The 17,911-nt window shown below is 44.2% G+C and overlaps 1 protein-coding gene across 5 annotated transcripts in view; it reads left to right on the forward strand.

Moving 5' to 3' along the window:
- Positions 1-703: 703 nt before the first annotated feature.
- Positions 704-17,911, forward strand: part of LOC122212889 (gamma-taxilin-like) — a 116,525-nt gene continuing 99,317 nt past the window's right edge. For 2 of the 5 annotated variants that reach the window (XM_042926878.1, XM_042926879.1), the window contains exons 1-2: positions 705-1,183; positions 3,260-3,351. In XM_042926878.1, coding sequence (XP_042782812.1) covers positions 895-1,183; positions 3,260-3,351 — 381 coding nt within the window. In that variant the 5' untranslated portion in view covers positions 705-894. Of the gene's footprint in view, positions 1,184-3,259; positions 3,352-17,911 lie in introns of all 5 variants that reach the window. The other 3 variants (XR_006199347.1, XM_042926880.1, XM_042926877.1) reach the window with 2 other exon arrangements.

Here is a 17,911-nt window from a genome sequence, read left to right on the forward strand (position 1 = left end):
CTTCTACATGAAGGCCAGGCGGATGCCAGAACTTTTGAAAAGCCTGTATCATCATCTCATTTCCCAGTTTCTCTCTCCTCTAGCTTTTCTGTCTCTCTCGCTTCCTTTTTCCTGATTGTTGTTCCATACACCCAGCCGCTGAAGTCAATACTTGTGGCTGGGATGTTTGTATCCAGAGCATCCTGGGAAGCTACCTCAGTCTTGGGACAGCTCTCCCCAAAGTAAAACAGAGGCAAACCTACGTACACGGTTCTCAGAGACCTGCCAGAAAGGGTTGACTGGGACCACGATCCTTTGAAAATAATGTCTGCGTTGTTCCCTCTGGCACTAAGAGTGTGGGCTGCCGCCTCCATGGTCACTGTTGACGTAGGGTATAGGGAATGGTTGGTGGGAAGTTTAAAATCCCACAGTGCTCTCTCCTGCTGCAAGACAGCTGCTTTTTCATTCGCTCAGCCTTCCGTTTGGGTTATAAGTTTTATTTTGTGTTTGTGTTGTAAGTTTTGAGAAGGTCCCAGAGTTCTGCAGAAGTTGATTCTGGTGGATTCTGCCAGCATGTTACTTGCTGGAGGGACAGAGCCTCGGGGTTTTCTATTCTACCATTATGGTAGTCCTTCCCAACTCTTTGCCTCCTTTGATTCTAACTGGCATTGCTATTTTGCAAACAACTGTGAAAGGAGGGGGAAAAAAACTGTGAAATGATGATGGGCCCACTGATTGTACCACATACGAAAAGTACACAGTATGTTTAGACATGAGCAATGTAGGATGGAAAACTGTATTCTTATGCACTGCATAGTTCCCCTTCCTTCACTACAATTGATTTAGCCCCTTCCATGGCCCTTTTTAAAATTTCTTTTTCCCCCTCTTCATTCTTTCTAGCTTGTGAGTGGCACGATGGATGAATCTAGAATTTGCAGGCTAGGCGTAAAAGCAGATAGGTTGTGTGACTCTCAGTCGAACGATACTCTTCAGCACCAAGACTCAAATTGTGCTGGCGCAAGTAGCAGGCATTCCTTGCAAGAGGATGAAGACAGTAACTTTATAAGAAAGAACAGGAATTTGGTGAACCCAGTGTACTGCACGCAAGAGTCAAGAATGGAGCCTCCTGGGCCAGATGGTGGAAGAGATCCTTCTGATGATCAGCAAGATGCACAGTGCAACAGGAACAAAGGAAAAACCTTAGGTAATAATTTCTGCTCAGTGCTTGGACATTTTCACACGCTACTCATTTTACCTAGCCTTTCTGCAGCACAGGTAATGACAGAACATAGTCTGTTTTAAGTCTGTCTTAAGATGTGGTTAGGTGAAAAACACACCTCTGTGTTCTTGGAACAGGTTGGCAGTTACAATCAGGATGAGAATATGACGAGGTAGGAAGCCTGGTCATAGGAATCACATTATTTCTCTGCAAATAATCAAGAATTGTTTTTTGGGGGAAAAAGTTTGTGGCCTTTGGGCAGCAGTGCTGTTGTTTTGCCCCATATTTAACCCTTTAAATGAATGGAGTGGAGTGGAGTGGAAATCTGACCAGTAATTACTGCGAGACCTCTGTATGTGCTCAGTTTATTTAAAAGACTCTTCACTAAAATTTGGAAACGGTATATGTTTTCTGTGGCTTAGAAGGCAGGCTCACAAGAATGCTTTTCAGGGTGTGCTTTCTCCCTCCTGCTCTGTTAGTTTGACAGGTTAGGGCTTAGAATGTGGTATGTTACATTTGAGGAATAAAATCTAAAACGCCTACTTGGCCTTACGGGTTGCTTCTCAATTTTTAAAATTCCTACTGTACGTAACGTTTACGTGGTTTGATTTGCATGAGTTCTGTACCTGCCTATAACTTGGAATTTTTAAAAATCCGCTTTTGAGCACCCTGTAGGACTTTAACATTACAGGAATATGAGAAGGATTTAAAATTCCTCGCCAACAAGACAGCTGTCTTCAGAACCCATCACTCCACCAATGTGTGTAAATTATAGCTTCAGGTTAAAATTGTTAAATAGTTTTAGATGGTTACAGTTTAAAACCTTCATACAATTAGAGTTTACATGGACGGTTACTTCTTACACATTCGGTAATTGTATTCCCTCTGTATTTGTCCTTGAACAGACTGAGAAATGGTTTCACTGCGGAAATTGTGTGTGCTGTCATAGCAGAGTATTTTTTGAAGTCAGCCTGTTCCTCCTCCTCTTTCCCATGCATAGTTGTTTGTAAAATATTAAAGTTATTTAACTTAATTTAAGTTATTAAATTTAAGACAACTATCAAAGTTGTCTTCAGATTTTTAAAATGAAACGTCCTACATACAAGAGGGAACAATTCAGAAAATAAAAAGGTACCTACCCGCAGGGTACAGGATGAGGCGTATCACTTAGTTTGAAGCACCCTTTGCTTGCCCCCACTTACCTCAGCTACCGCTTCTCCCTGGCACAGTTATTCTTCTCTGTTAAAAAAAAAATTTTTTTTTTAACGTTTATTTATTTTTGACAGAGAGAGAGAGAGAGAGACAGAGCATGAGCAGGGGAGGGGCAGAGAGAGAGGGAGACACAGAATCCCAAGCAGGCTCCAGGCTCTGAGCTGTCAGCACAGAGCCCGACGCGGGGCTCGAACTCACGGACCGCGAGATCATGACCTGAGCCGAAGTCAGACGCTCAACCGACTGAGCCACCCAGGCGCCCCATCCCTGGCACAGTTATTAAAGTATCCTTGTAAAACTCCCCAAGGAAAGAGCTATTTTTTTTTTTTCACTTCTTTTTCTTGGCCCTAATCTTGATTAGCACCCAGAGTATCCTTGGTAAATCACCAGGAAACAGTCATTAAGTCACATTGGTCACTGGAAAAGGTGTGTGTCCCTGTGGATTATGTGCGCTTTAGGTAGTCTTAAACTTCCTTGAATACTTGTAGTTGGCTAGCAGAAAGCTTTTGAAGACATTCCGACCCTTTGTAGAATGTCTTAATTTGGAACCAGTGGCTAAGTTAGAGTACTTACACTTTCATTCAGTGGTGTTCTTACAGTGTCAGTGCCAAATAGCTGACCACTAGTAGTGTTAGTTATTAAGTGAAGCGATGTGGGGCAGGGAGGAGGCTGACCCCTTCTAATCAAGAATTTGAAAATAGTTTCACTGATTTCCTGGTGAGCCTGTATCTAATGTCCCCTTAAATCATAATCTGGATAGCTGAACATAATTTTTATGTAGAATTGACAGATTGGATTAATTTTATCCTTCTGGTACTTTTTTTTCCTCCATTCCTTTTGGACCATCAGGAAAAGAAGTGTTACTATTGATGCAAGCCTTAAACACTCTTTCAACTCCAGAGGAGAAGCTGGCAGCTCTCTGTAAGACATATGCTGATCTTGTGAGTATTAAGGGTGCAAAGCCCGTATAAAATATAACGAAAGGTGCATGTGCCTGATAAGCTTATGAGATGTGATTTTGATATGGTTTTAAATGTAAAGTTGTTTTTCATTACAAAATTGAGGGTAAGAATCTAATTCCTTGAGACTTAGGTTGATTGTATGGCCTCATTTTATGGTATGCTTAGATACAGCATTTTACTAGTCTCTGGGATGTGGAATAGCTTTCCTAAAACTCAGTCAGCTCTGGCATTCCTAGGTCAGCATTTCCCTCATACGTTTAGATGCCTGACAGTTGTGAGGATATGATTTTCTATATGTAGATTAAGAAATTGTAGAACCTGAAACACGGTTAGATTCAAAAGTGTTTAACCATTTGACTGAAGCTGAGTGTTGTGAAGTAGTGTAGTAAAACAGTACTATTTCTCAGGAAAATATTTCCTTAGCATCCACTATATGCCAGGCACTGTATTTTTATTTTTATTGTTATTTTTTTAATTTTCTATTTTTATTGCATCTTCCAAAGAAACTGACTTGTATAAAGAGTTTGTTCTGGTCTGTGGCCCATGTTATTTCAAGTAGCATTCACCTTGGGTATATGGAAACATTCTCAACAAGGAAACCCTGCCATCAGTTTAAAAGTGAAGAATGCAGGGGGGGGCGGGGGGGGCGGCGGTGCACCTGGGTGGCTCAGTCGGTTGGGCGTCTGACTTCAGCTCAGGTCATGATCTCACGGTCCGTGGGTTCGAGCCCCGCGTCGGGCTCTGTGCTGACAGCTCAGAGCCTGGAGTCTGCCTCGGGTTCTATGTCTCCCCCTCCCTCTGTCCCTCCCATGCTCGTGCTCTGTCTCTGTCTCTGTCTGTTTCTCACTAATACATACATGTTAAAAAAAAAAAAAAGTTAAAAAAAAGTGAAGAATGGGATAGGACATTTTGAAGAATCGTGGCAGGAATGTTTTAGAAGTGTTGGTTCCAAGGTAAATGCGGCAATTCTCGTGGGTTGTGAGGTGTCTATGTGAATTACCAGTGATGAATTTTGTCCATTCACATCTGTTTGAAAGCATCTGCTCTGTAGCATACACGTTACTCTTTTCTGAATAACTGACTCTAAGTATAGAGCTGGAACAGTTGTACTTACTACCGCTCCAAGTGGCACAAGTATACCCCACTTAGCAACCTGGCACCTTCTGAAAATTGTGGAGAAGCAGGAATGGCCTAGAGCGTCTCTGAATGGCCTACACACGGTCCAGATGCAAAGATGGCAGCAATCAGAGTTGTTGGGGATTGCCACGTCAGGAAAGGCAAGAGCTACACATCTGCTCTGGGAAACAGCCAGATGGAAGCTTCTGCTTCTGGTCCTACAGAACTGCATATATTTGCGTATTTTAAAATGTGTTACCTGGGGCTGTACTCCAATTAGTACAGATCTCAGTGCTCACTGAGATCCGCCTACATTGGGACCCCAACAGGTCTTGGCACACTGAACATGCGTGTTTATGAAGGGCAAAATAGGCCATTGACAATCCTGAAGGTTTGAGAGACAACCAAGACCTAGGGCATTGCTGAACTCCGCGGTTCCTCTTACCCAAGGCATCCCCTCAAAACTGGGAGGGGTGACTGCCTCAACTGTTGCATAGAAACAGACACAGGGAGTCCGGAAAAATGAAGAAAGAGTGGAGTGTGTTCCAACAGAAACACCAAGATACAACCTCGGGAAAACAAACAAACAAACAAACAAACAAACAAACAAAGCCTTAATGAAACAGAACAGGTAATTTCTCTGTTAAGTGTCCCAAGTGGTGGTCATGAAGGTGCTCACCAAACCTGAGAGAAGAATGGATGAGAACAGTGAGCGCTTTAACAAAGAGATCGAAAATACAAAAGAAAAGAAAAAAGAAAAAAAGCCAAAGAGAAGTGGTCGAGCAGTGGAATACAATTAACTGAACTGAAAAATACACCAGAGAGTTTCAACAGCAGACCAAGTGAGGTAGAAGAAAGGGTCGGTAAACTTTTTGGCAAAAGCAGTGGAGCTCACCATCAGAGAGCAAAGAGAAAATGGGAAAAAAGTGAAGATAGCTAAAGGGACTTACAGGACAACATCAAGTGGAGAACCAAGTGAGAAAGAGGAAGAAAATTTACTTAAAAAATAGCTGAAAACCCCCCCTAACCCGGGGAAGGAAACAGACCTTGAGATCCAGGAAGCACAGACCTTGAGATTCAGGAAGCACAGTTCCAAATATTATGAACCCAAAGACATCCACACTGAGACACACTGTACTTAAAACGTTAAAAGTTGAAGACAAAGATTATTATAAAGCAGCAAGGGAACAAAACCAAAACCAAAACCAAACCAACCCAATTTACATACAAGGGAACCCTGTTAGCCTATCAGCAGGTATTTCAGCAGAAACTGCAGGCCAGAGTCAGTGACATGATATACTCAAAGTTCTGAAAGGAAACAAACAGAACACTTGTGACTAACTAAGAATACCCACCAGGCTAACGCTGTTATTCAGAAGTGAAGGAGAGGTAAAGGATATCCTGGAGACGTGAAATCTAAAACTGTAAAAGGAAGTCCTTCAGACTGAAAAGAAAGGACACCAATCAGCAACACAACGTGGAAGTGTAAATCATACTGCTCACGGTGAAAGGCTATAAAGGCAGGAGCTTCATCACTTCAAACCTCGTTTGAAAGTTAAAAGGGAAAAGTGGTAAAACTAACCATAACTACAATAATCACGGAGAGAACACACACGATAGAAGGGTTTTTTTTTTGAATGTGCCATAACATCCCGAAACATGAGCAAAGAATTAAAATGTAGAGCTTTAGAATGCATCCTAACTTAAGCTGTTACAACACAAAATAGACACACACACACACACACACACACACACACACACACACACACACACACACGATGTCATGCGGGAGCCTCTTGGTAATCACAAGACAAAAATCTGTGGTAGATAACCAAAAGACGTTGAGAAAGGAATGTAAGCATACCACTTAAGAAACTCCTCAAACCCCAGAGAGCTGGACAAGAGGAAAAGAAACAGAGTAACTGCAAAACAGCCGGCAGCGAGTACAGACCTATCCATAACTACTCCAAGTGTAAAAGGACTAAATCGTGTAATCAAAAAAACATAGTGATTGAATGGACTTGGAAAACAACAGTCATCTATATGCTGCCTGTGAGAGAATGACTTACGATGGAAGGATGCACACAGACCACAAGTGAAGGTATGGGAAAAGACATCCCATGCTTATGAAAACCAGAACAAAGCTGGGGTACCTATGGTCACATCAGACAAAATAACCTGACAAATAAAAACTGTGTAAGAACAAAGAAGGGCATATCATAATGAAAAATCCGTCAGTCCAGCAGAGGACCTAACATGTTTATATATCTATGGACCCAACATAGGAGCGCCCACATAGAGAACACAAACATTAACAGACCTAAAGGGAGAAATAGATACGTATACAATGACAGTAGGGGGCTTTCATACCCTATTTACATCGATGGACCAATCATCCAGACAGAAAATCAGTAAGGGAATATTGACCTTAAACAACACAATAGAACAGGCAGACTTAAAAGCTATATACAGAACATTGCATCCCAAAGCAACAGAACACACCTTCTTTCAAGTGCTCAAGGAACTTTCTCCAGAATAGATCCCATTAGGCCACAGCCTTGCCAATATTTGTTGTTTTCTGTTTGTGTAATAAGAGCCATCGTAATGGTTGTGCGATGGTGTCTTACTCGGTGGTTTTGTTTGCTTTCTGTAATGATTAGTGATAGTGTGCATCTCTTATGTGCTTATTGGCGATGTGTTGGTCAGCTCTGGAGACATGTCTATTCAGGTCTTTTGCCCATCTTTAAATTGGGTTGTTATTTTGTTCTTGTGCTTTAGGAACTGCCTATAAGTTGTGGATGTTAATATCTTATGATACGTAATTTCACCATACTTTCTTCTGTTCTGTCACTTGCCTTTTCACTCCCTTAATGGTATTCTCTGATGCACAACATATTCAATTTTCATGAAGTCAAGCTATTTTTTTTTTCCCTTTCTGTGCTTTTGGCGTCAGTCCAAGAATCCCTGTCAACTACAATGGCATGAAGCATTTCCCCAAGTTTTCTTCTAAGACATTTACAGGTTTAGGTCTGACATGTAAATCGGGATCCATTTTTTTTTCCACCAAGAGACATTTGGGATATAGGTTTTAAGATTTTTCCAAATACTTGCCCCTTGGTTTTCTCTTTCTTTTCTTTTCTTCTCTTTGCTTGGCTTGGCTTGGCTTGGCTTGGCTTGGCTTTTCTTCTCTTTTCTCTTCTTTTTTTTTTTTTTCTTCTTTCATTTTTTTCTTTTCTCTCTCTCCCCTTCCTTCCTCCCTCCCTCCCTCCTCCCTCCCTCCCTCCTCCTCCCTCCTTCCCTTCTTTCTTTCTTCCCTCCCTGCCTCCCTCCCTGCCTCCCTCCCTGCCTCCCTCCCTCCCTCCCTCCCTACCCCTGTCCCTCCCTCCCTCCCTCCCTCCCTCCCTCCCTCCCTCCCTCCCTCCCTCCCTCCCTTCCTTCCAGTCCTCCTCCGTTCCTTCTTTCCTTGCTTCCTTCTCTCTCCCTTCTTTCATTTCTGCCTTGCTTCCTTTTATCTTTGTTTCCATCTTTCTTCCCTTCCCTTCTCTCCCCTCCCCTCCCCTCCTGTCCCCTACCTCCGCCCTGTCCACTCCCCTCCCCTACCTTTCCTTCCCTTCTTTCTCCCATGGCTTCCCTTCTATCCTCCCTCCCTTCTTTCTCTCTCTTCTTTCTTTCCTTCCTCCCTCCCTCCCGTCTTCCCTCCCTCCCTCCCTCCCTCCCTCCCTCCCTCCCTCCCTCCCTGCCTCCCTCCTTTCCTTCTTTCTTTCTCAAAATTTGTGTGTGGTTGCAACATGGGATTCAGGTGTACAACATAGCGAATTTGACACATTTATACATCAGGTTATGCTCACCACAAGTGTGCCAGGATAGCTCCATCTATCCCATTACATCGCTATTACAACATCACTAGCTCCATCTGTCCCATTACATCGCTGTTACATCATTGACTGTGCTCCGAATACTGTGCCTTTGATTCTTGAGACTGACTCGTTCCGTAACTGGAGGCCTGTATCTCCCACTCCCTTCCACCCATTTTGTCCATTCTGCCGCTTCCTCCCCTCTGGCAACCATCAGTTTCTTCTCTGTGTATGGGTCTGATTCTGCATTTTCTTTGCTTATTTCATTGTTTTATTTTTGATTCCCCTTAGGAGTGAAATCATTTCTATTTGCCTTTCTCAGTCTGACTTCTTGTCAGTTAGCAGTACACCCTCCAGGTCCCACCATGTTGTTGCAGATGGCACGATCTCTTCCTTTTCTGTAATTTTGCATTGTGCAGGTGCATGTTTTTCTTATCCATTTGTCTTAGGTTGCTCTCATAAACAGTGTGGCCAGAAACATCGGGGGACATGTATCTTTTCGGATTAAGGTTTCATTTTCTTTCTTTGGAGGTAAATACCTCCAAAAGGTCGTGGAATTACCAACTCACATGGTAATCCTGTTTTTAATGTGTTTGAGGAAGCTCCATACTCTTTCCAAAGAGTATGACTGTACCAGTTTGGATTCCCACCAGCACTGCAAGAGTGTTCTTTTCCTCCATGTTCTTACCAACACATGTCGTTTCTTATGTTTTGGATTTTAGCCTTTGGGACACGTATCAGCCCCTAATCTCGTTGTGTTGATTTTCACTTCCTTGAAGATGAGTGAGTTTGAACATCTTCTCATGTGTCTGTTGGCCATCTGCGTGTGTTTTTACACGGGAAAAAAGAACATCTGAACAAGCACTCTGCCCGTTTTTGAATGCATAATTGCAGGGGGAGGGTTGGTGTTGAGTTGTGTCAGTTCTTAGCCCTTCTGATACCCTATGCCTTTTGGATGGAGCATTTAGTCCATTTGTATTCAAAATGATTGTCGAAAGATACGATTTTAGTGCCATCGTGTTAACGTGTAGAGTTGGTGTTTCAGGTGACCTGGTCCTTTGCCGTGTTTGTTGCTCAGGACTTTTATCTTCTTTTTTTAATCTCCCACTCAGGGGGTCCCCTTAACATTTTCTGCCTGGTAGTTTAGGGGTCACGAACTGCTTTGGTTTTTGTCTGTCTGGGAAAGTCTTTAACCCTCCTTCTATTCTGAGTGACAGCCTTGCTGGTGCTCGATAAAGAATTCCCGGTTGCACATTTTTCCCATTCGGCACCGTGAGTATTTCCTGTTCCTCTCCTCAGACCTGCCAGGTTTCTGAGGACAGGTCTGCTGCTAACTTCAAGCCTTGTAGGTTAAGGACCTTTTTCATCCCTAGCTGTTTTCAGAATTTGTTGTCTCTTTTTTTTTAACTTTTATTTAAAGTCAAGTTACAGAGAGGGTCACAATGGATTCAGGCGTACAATTTAGTGATCCATCACTTCTCTGTAACACCCAGGTGTACTCATCCCAACAAGTGTCCTCCTTCATGTCCATCACGCGTTTAGTCCATCCCCCGTGCTCCTCCCTCGAGTAATCCTTAGTTGCTTCTGTGTATTTAAGAGTCTCTTATGTGTCCCCCTTCTGTTTTTACCTTCTTTTTCCTTGCCTTCCACTACGTCCATCTGTTTTGTTTCTTGGATTCCACATATGAGTGAAGTTGTGTGGTATTCGTCTGTCTCTGACTGACTTATTTCGCTTAGCGTAATACACTCCACTTCCATCCACGTTGTTGGAAATGGCAGGATTTCATTCTTTCTGACTGCCAAGTAATATTCCACTGCGTAAATACACTACCTCTTCTTTATCCATTCATCAGTCAAAAGACTGCTGGGCTCTTTCCCTAGATGGGCAGTTGTTGAGAGTGCTGCTGCTATAAACATTTGGGTGCACCTGCGCCTTCGAAACAGCATTTTTCAGGGTAATGCTGGCCTCATGGAATGAATTTGGAAGTTTTCCTTCCGTTCCTACTTTTTGGAACCGCTTTGAAAGAAGAGGTATTAACCCTTCTTTAACTGTTTGGTAGAATTCCTCTGGGAAGCCATCCGGCCCTGGAATGTTTTTGTTGTGAGAGCTTTGACTACGATTCAGTTTCCTTACTGGTTATGGGTCTGTTCAAATTGTCTATATCTTCGGTTTCAGTTGTGGTAGTTTACATGCTTCTAGGAGTCTGTCCATTTTTTCCAGATTGCCCAGTTTGTTGGCATATCACTGCTCATAATATTCTCTTATCATTGTTTGTATTTCTGAAGTACTGATGGTCATCTCTCTTATTTTTATTCCTGATTTTATTTTTTGAGTCCTTTCCTTTTTATTTTTTATTTTTGTCTAGGGTTTATTAGTTTTGTTAGTTCTTTGAGGGAACCAGCTCCTAGTTTCGTTGATCTGTTCTACTGGTCCGTTGATCAGTCGATGTCATTGATTTCTGCTCTAATCTGTATCATTTGCCTTCTTCCTCTGGTTTTGGGCTTTATTCACCGTTCTTTTTTCCAGCGCCTTCGGGGCCAAGTTTTGATTGTGTGTTTGGGGACTTTCTTGCTTCTCGAGATACGCCTGATTTGCAAACCTCTTAGGTCTGCCTTTGCTGCCTCCCAAAGGCTTTGGACTGCCGTGTTTTCATTTTCATTGGCTTCCCTGTATTTCTTTATCGTTTCGTAAATTTCTTGGTTAACCCATTTGTTCTTTAGTAGGATATTCTTTAACCTCCATCTTTCTGAGGGCTGTCCAACTTGTTTCTTGTGGTTGATTACAAGTTTCATAGCCTTGTGGTCTGAAAGTATGGATGGCATGAGCTCGATCTTTTTTGCACATGTTGAGGGCTGACTTGAGACCCAGTGTGTGATCTATTCTGGAGAATGTTCCAGGTGCACTCAAGAAGAATGTGTATTCTTCTGCTTTAGGATGAAATGTTCTGAATATATCTGCTAAGTCCATCTGGTCCAGCCTGTCATTCAAAGCCATTGTATCCTTGCTGATTTTGTGTTTAGATGATCTGTCCATTGTTGTAGTGGGGTATTTAAGTCCCCTACAGTTATGGTATTAGTATCCATGATTTTCTTTGTTTGTTCTTAATTGGCTTACATGTTTGAGTGGTCCCACTTGGAGACGTAACTATTTACGATTGCTGGATCTTCTTGATGGATAGACCCCTTAATTATTTGGTCTGATTAGTTTGTCTGATACAGGTGTGGCCCCTCCAGCATTCTGTTGATGTCCAGTAGCACGATAGGTGGTTCTCTATCCCCTCATTGTCAATCTGCAAGTGTCTTTAGTCTAAAATGAGAGTTGTGTAGGCAGCATTTGGATGGACCTTGTTTTGAAATCCGTTCTGATGCCCTGGGTCTTTTGATTGGAGCATTGGGCCCATTTACCTTTAGAGTGGTTACCTTTACCTTTTGATTGGAGCATTGGGTCCATTACCTTTAGACATGAATTTAGTGCCATTGTGGAGGTGGTCTTTTTGGTGAAATTCTCTTGCCCTTTCTAGGTTTTGGTTGCTTTTGATCTGTTTTGTGGTTGGTTTGTTTGTTTGTTTGTTTGTGTGTTTGTTTTCTTTTACATTCTGTTCTGTTCTGTTCCGTTTTGTTTCTTTCTACACTCACAGAGTCCTCCTAGAGACTCCTTGCAGGGCCTGTTTAGTGGCCACAGATTGCTTTAGTTTTGGCTTGTCTGGAATACTCTATCCCTCCTTCCATTCTGAATGACAGCAGTTCTGGATAAAGCATTCTTGGTTGCGTGATTTTTCTGATTCAGCACGGTGAAAGTATCCTGCCTCTCCTTTATAGCTGGCCAAGTTCCTGTGGACAGATATGCTGTAAGCCTGGCCTGCTTCCTCGTGTAGGTGAAGAACTGTTTTTGTCATTGCTGTTTCCATTATTCTTTCCTTGTCTGTGTGTTTTGTGAATTTGACTATGATATGCCTTGGAGTTGGTTATTTTGCATTGAATCTAATGGGAGTTCTCTGTGCTCCTTGACTTTGATGTCTGTGTCCTTCCCCGGATTAGGAAAGTTGTCTGCTACAATTTGCTCACATAAACCTTCTGCCCCTTGTTTTCTCTATTCCTCCTCTTGAACTTCTAGGATATGAATGTCCTTCCTCTTTCACAAGTGGTTGAGTCACCTAAGTCTTGTATCGTGATCTTTTGCATTTGTTTCCTACCTCTTTTGCTGCTCCATTATTTTCCATAGTCTTACGGTCTATATCACTGAATTGCTGCTCTGCTTTCTCCATCCTTGCCGTCATGACAGCCATTCCTGATTGCATCTCGGTATAGGATTTTTCATTTTGGCCTGATTAGCTTTTAGTTCTTTTATCTCTGCAGAAAGTGTGCCTCTGGTGTCTTCTGTGCTGTTTGCAACCCCAGCTAGTAGTCTTATAATTGTGGTTTTGAATTCTAGTTCAGACATCTTACATGTATCTGTGTTGATTACGTCTTAGGTGTCATTTCTTCTCGTTTCATTTTGGGTGAATTCCTCCATCTTGTCATGTTGGAGGGAGAAATAAATTAATAACTTAAAGAGTTAAAAGTAAAATATTAAAAACAAAACAAAAATATCATTTAAAGGAAGCTAGATCCTAGGTATGCATCTGTCTGCATGTTAAGAGATGCTTGATATTAAAGGGACTAAAAGAGAAAGGAAACAGAGCTTAAAAAATGAACACATTAAAAAGAATTTAAATAGTAAAGTCGAATAAAACCGTTAAAGAAAACAAAATAAATTTTTTAAACTTGAAAAATTAAAAAAAAAAGTTGTTCCTTCTGAGTGCAAGAAAAAGGAACCAACATAACAAAAGAGAACAGAACACATCAGAAAAACAGAAGCAAAGAGAATGAACAGATGAAGAAGCGTACGGAATGAAATCCGAGTGGGGTTGCCTCCACTTTTCCCTAGAACTGAAATTTTGCAGTACGCTGTAGTCCACAGACTTGACAGGTGGAGGGATTTGTTCTGGTCTTCTGGGAGATGTGTCTGGAGGACACAGGTTGGTCAGGCTCCGGGCGGGGGTGGACTTTGTTTTCCGCTGGGTGGCGCTGCTTAGCTCACTAGCGTTGATGAGTGTGTGTGGGAGGGGGCGCACGCTAGAGAAGAAAATGACTTCACTCAGCTAGCTCTCCAGTCTCTGGAATGGGAATTTTGTACCCTCACGTGAGGAAGCACCCCTCCTTTGTCTCAGGCCTCTGTCCACTCCCTGCATCCACACTGTCTGTGTCCAGGCTGTCCGCCGGCCAGGCAGCACTTCCCTCCAGAGTTGGATCTCCGATGGGACTGTGTCTCAGAACCCCAGGCTTCAGAGATTCCCCCGGATTGGACACACGCCAGTTATCTGGGAGCAATGGGCAGGTGACGACTTGTCCCAGAAAACAGTTGTGCGCCAGCACACCCTCAAAGGTTCGGATCACAGCACGCAGCTGGGGCCAGGTTTCTCTGCACTCTGGCGTCTTTGTCTCAATGCCAGCAAATGAGGCAGCTCTCCTGGGCCTGTGGGGTCTTTTCCCATGGGGAGGCCAGAGGCCATATGGCCTCTACCAGATTCTCTCCACGCAGGGAAATTGCTTCTCCCCATGTGGCACGTGGACCCCGCAGGCCACGCTGCCTGCTCCTGGGAGATTCTCCCTACTTTGTCACCAGAGCACCACCAGGCACTGAGCTCTGAAACGTCAGACTCGTGCTCCACTGTTAACACAATCCTGTGCTGTTGAAATGCTCTCCTTTCCCCCCATCAGTGGTGATAGGGAGCAGATTTCTTGTCCAGTCCTCTTTGAGTGTTTTCACCCTTTTCTCTCTCCCTCTCTCCAGCTACTTTCAGGGAGAGTTCTCTTCTTGCACGCTCCCGATGTCCCACACTCTCCCCCTTTTCTCTTTCCCTCTCTGCTCTCTCTCTCTGCCAAAATGGCTCCCTGCCCTCCATGGCTTTTCTCTACCCCGGTTTACTTCTTCGCACCACAGACCTGCCAAGTTCTGAGGCTCAAGGTGTGCAGATTGTTTCATTAATCCTCAGACCAATTTTCCCAGGTGTTTACAATGGTTTGATGCTGATCTGTCTGCATTTCAGGGATGAGACCAACTCAGGGTCTCCATGCTGCCCTGCCATCTTAACTCCTCTCTGCCAGAATGCTCTCTTTATCCCTATATTTTGCAAGTTTCCCTATGATACGTCATGGTGTTGACCTGCTTTTGTTGATTCTGAGGGGAGTTCTCTGTGCCTTTTGGACTTGAATGCCTGTTTCCTTCCCCAGTAAATAAGTAGTTGCCAGGCACGGATGGACAGGGTGGGGTGTCAGCGGGTCCTGCCTCCACTGGCAGTGGCAGTACTGCTCTCTGAAGTCCCACCCACCGTGTTGGTGCTGGAGGGGAAATGGCGCCACTGCAACCTCTCCTCCCTCCACTGGGGACTCTCACATCCCCCGCTGTGAGAACAGTGAGGCCCTCACAGAATAGTGAGGCCAGGCAGCACGGGGATCATGACCTGGGCCAGAATCAGAGTTGGTCGCTCCACGGACTAACTCACCCAGGCACACCCCTGTCTTGCTGATTTTAACACTTTTTCTCTGTCCCTATTTTTTTTGTATCTCTAATTACAGTACGTCTTGGAGTTGTCCTACTTTTGTTAATTTTGATGGGAGTTCTGTCGTGGACGCGCTGTCTTTTCCCTATCACTGAATGTGATGTTTTGTTTCCTCAAATAAATGTTCTCTCCTCCTTTTTCTCTCTTCTTCTGGGACTCCTAGTATATGAATGTTATTACATTTGATGGAGTCACTGAGTTCCCTAAATCTGTCACCACAATTCTTCTTTCTCTCTCTCCTCTGTCACCTTCTTTAGTTTCCATAACTCTATCTTCCGTATCACTTGTTCATCCGTCTGCTTCTTCCGGCCTTGTGGTCCTTCCATCTAGCCTGTTATGAAGCTGTTATTTTATTTTTTCATTTCTGAATGATTGTGTTATAACTGCTTTATCAAGGTGGCCTCCCTGATGTCCTCCTCCCTTCTACTAAAAGTTCTAAAAGAAATTGTTAATGTTTGTTTGTTTATTTATATATTTACTTACTTACTTACTTACTTATTTCCTTCTTTATTTGAGAGAGAGAGAGAGAGAGCATGATCAAGGGAGGGGCAGAGAGAGAGGGAGACACAGAGTCCAAAGCAGGCTCCACGCTCTGAGCTGTCAGCACAGAGCCCGACGTCGGGCTGGAACTCACAGAGCACGAGATCATCACGTGAGCCGAAGTTGGACGTTTGACCGACTGAGCCACCCAGGCGCCCCTGATGTCTTCCATTGTTCTCTCAAGTCCAGCCAGTATCCTTATGGTTGTTGCTTTAAATTCTCCACCAGGCATGTTACTTACATCTGCTGGGGTTCGATCTCTGGCTGTGACCTTATCTTGTTGTTTCTTTGGGGATGAATTCCTTCTCCTTGGCACTTTGTCTAGGTCTCTGTCTTCTTCTCTGTGTTAGAAAAGCCTGGTATGTTTCCTGTGCCCACAGTGCCCACGGTGCCCACACAGTGAGACTAAAGGCTTTATGAAGAACCAGTCATACAGTGTGCAGGACTTCATGCTTCAGGGAATGTCTGTGGTGTATGCTTGGTGTGCTCTGCTGCTCTGCTGTGGCTGCTCTATCCCTCAGGCCAGTCATCTGCAGATGCTCTCTTTACCTGCAGTGGACAGTGTTGGGTCCTTGGCCAGAGTGGGGTAAGTTTTTAAGCAGGCATGGTAAAAGAGACCTGATGCTAGTTCCACTAGAACTGAAGTCCTGCACAACTCAATGGTCGGTACACGTGGGGTGTGGGGGATGTGTGCTGGTCTTCTGGGGGAGGCGCCCCCTGCACTGGCTTCTATGCACAGAAGCGGTGCCAGCAGAGTGCAGGGGGGCAGGACTCGGTGTTAGCAGGTCAGGCATCCACTGTGTGGGCACTGTGCTATTTACTGAAGTGGCTTATGGTGGGGGCGGGGGGACAGAAATGGGACCTAGCCAGGTCCCTTGTTTCTGGAGAGAGGAGTTCATGCTTATGCTCTCAGGGAAGTCCCCCCGAAGAAGAGTGAATACTTTCCCCTCATGTGTCTAGGTGTCTTTCAGATTGCTGTTTTCTGTCTATTCCGCGTTACTTGCCGGCCCAGAGGAGCACAGTGCATTTGGGGTTTACCCCAGCCAGCTCTGCTGACTTCTAAACTTCCAAACTTCAGGGTCCTGGTGTTGGGGAGATTGGCACCGGTCCTCTGGGAAAGGTTCTCGCTGTGCTGCGACAGATGCAGGTTTGGTACAGAAGGGCAGTCACACCAGAGCACAAGGGTGTGGGATTTGGAGCAAGCCTGCTGTGCAGTGTTGTGGTTAGCTGCCCTGAGGATGTGTCTCTGCACCTCCGCTCAGGAGCAGAGGAAATGGTGCCCACCAGCTCCTCTGTCTCCACAGAGGCAATGCCACGCCTCACAGATGTGTTCCAAAACAAACCAGCAGTCTCTCCCTGCCCACTGAGGTGATCCTTAGAACATGCCATCTGCCCAGAAGTTGTTTGCCTGTCTTCTCTCCAGGAGTAGGGCACCGTCCTCAGATCTCCATCCCAGCTATCCTGGGGACCTGTGAAACTCCAGGCTTTGAACCCCACTGTTTACAAAAGCTCACAAAATTCACCCCCTCTCGTTGTGGAGTGAGTGCCTTTGGGGAAATGTTCCTGTGTCTTCCCCTGAGTGTGCCTCTTTCTCACCCTTCTTTGTGACTAGGGTTCTCTGCACTCTGCAGCACCTGCAGTCTGTTTCCCTCCCGAACCATGTCTCTGCACTTCTTACCTTTCTTCGTGTGGCCTCTTGTCTCTCTCTACTTGTGGAGTTTGTTTCTGTCAGTCCTCAGGTCATTTTCGTGGGTACTCAGAATGATTTGATGGTTATCTAGCTGTGTTCGAGGGACAAAGCAAGCCTAGGGTCCTCCTACCACACCTCCGTCTTAGCTCCTCTAGGGTGGGTTTTTTTTTTTCCCTTTTCTTTTCTGTTTGAGTGAACTTCCATAACATTGTTGGGGAGGAAGGAATTCCATGTCCCCTTCAAGATCCTTCTAGCTGGACTGTGAATCAGATTGATACGAGGAGAGTAACAGGAAAAAACATCAAATTCAATTTCATATACATGGGGACTCCACACCAACACAAAATTGAAAGACTGGATATATGTGACATACATCATTCTGCACTAAGGAGAAGCAGGTAGGAGTCTGGGCTTTCAAAGGGAAGGTGTGCAAATCACAGGAAAAAAGATAAAGAGTAGATATGTGTTAAGCAACTGTTTGCAGGGCCTCATACAGACAATGGGGCATAGGAATTTTAACAAAAAGGCTTTGCTGAATTCCTCCTTGTTTTCCCCTCCTTCAATCTCTGTCTTCCACCCCTTGTTCTTATCATAATGTAGTTATCTATGCAGATTGCTCCTTCTAGGAGCAGCTGCTCCATCTAAGTTGTGTTGAGTCAGCTGAGGGAGACAAGAGGGTCAAAAACTTTTGCTGAGTTGGGACGCCTGGGTGGCTCAGTTGGTTAAGCGACGGACTT

This window comes from Panthera leo, assembly GCF_018350215.1.
Source record: "Panthera leo isolate Ple1 chromosome Y unlocalized genomic scaffold, P.leo_Ple1_pat1.1 chrY_random_Un_scaffold_90, whole genome shotgun sequence".
NCBI classification, from domain to species: Eukaryota; Metazoa; Chordata; class Mammalia; order Carnivora; family Felidae; genus Panthera; species Panthera leo.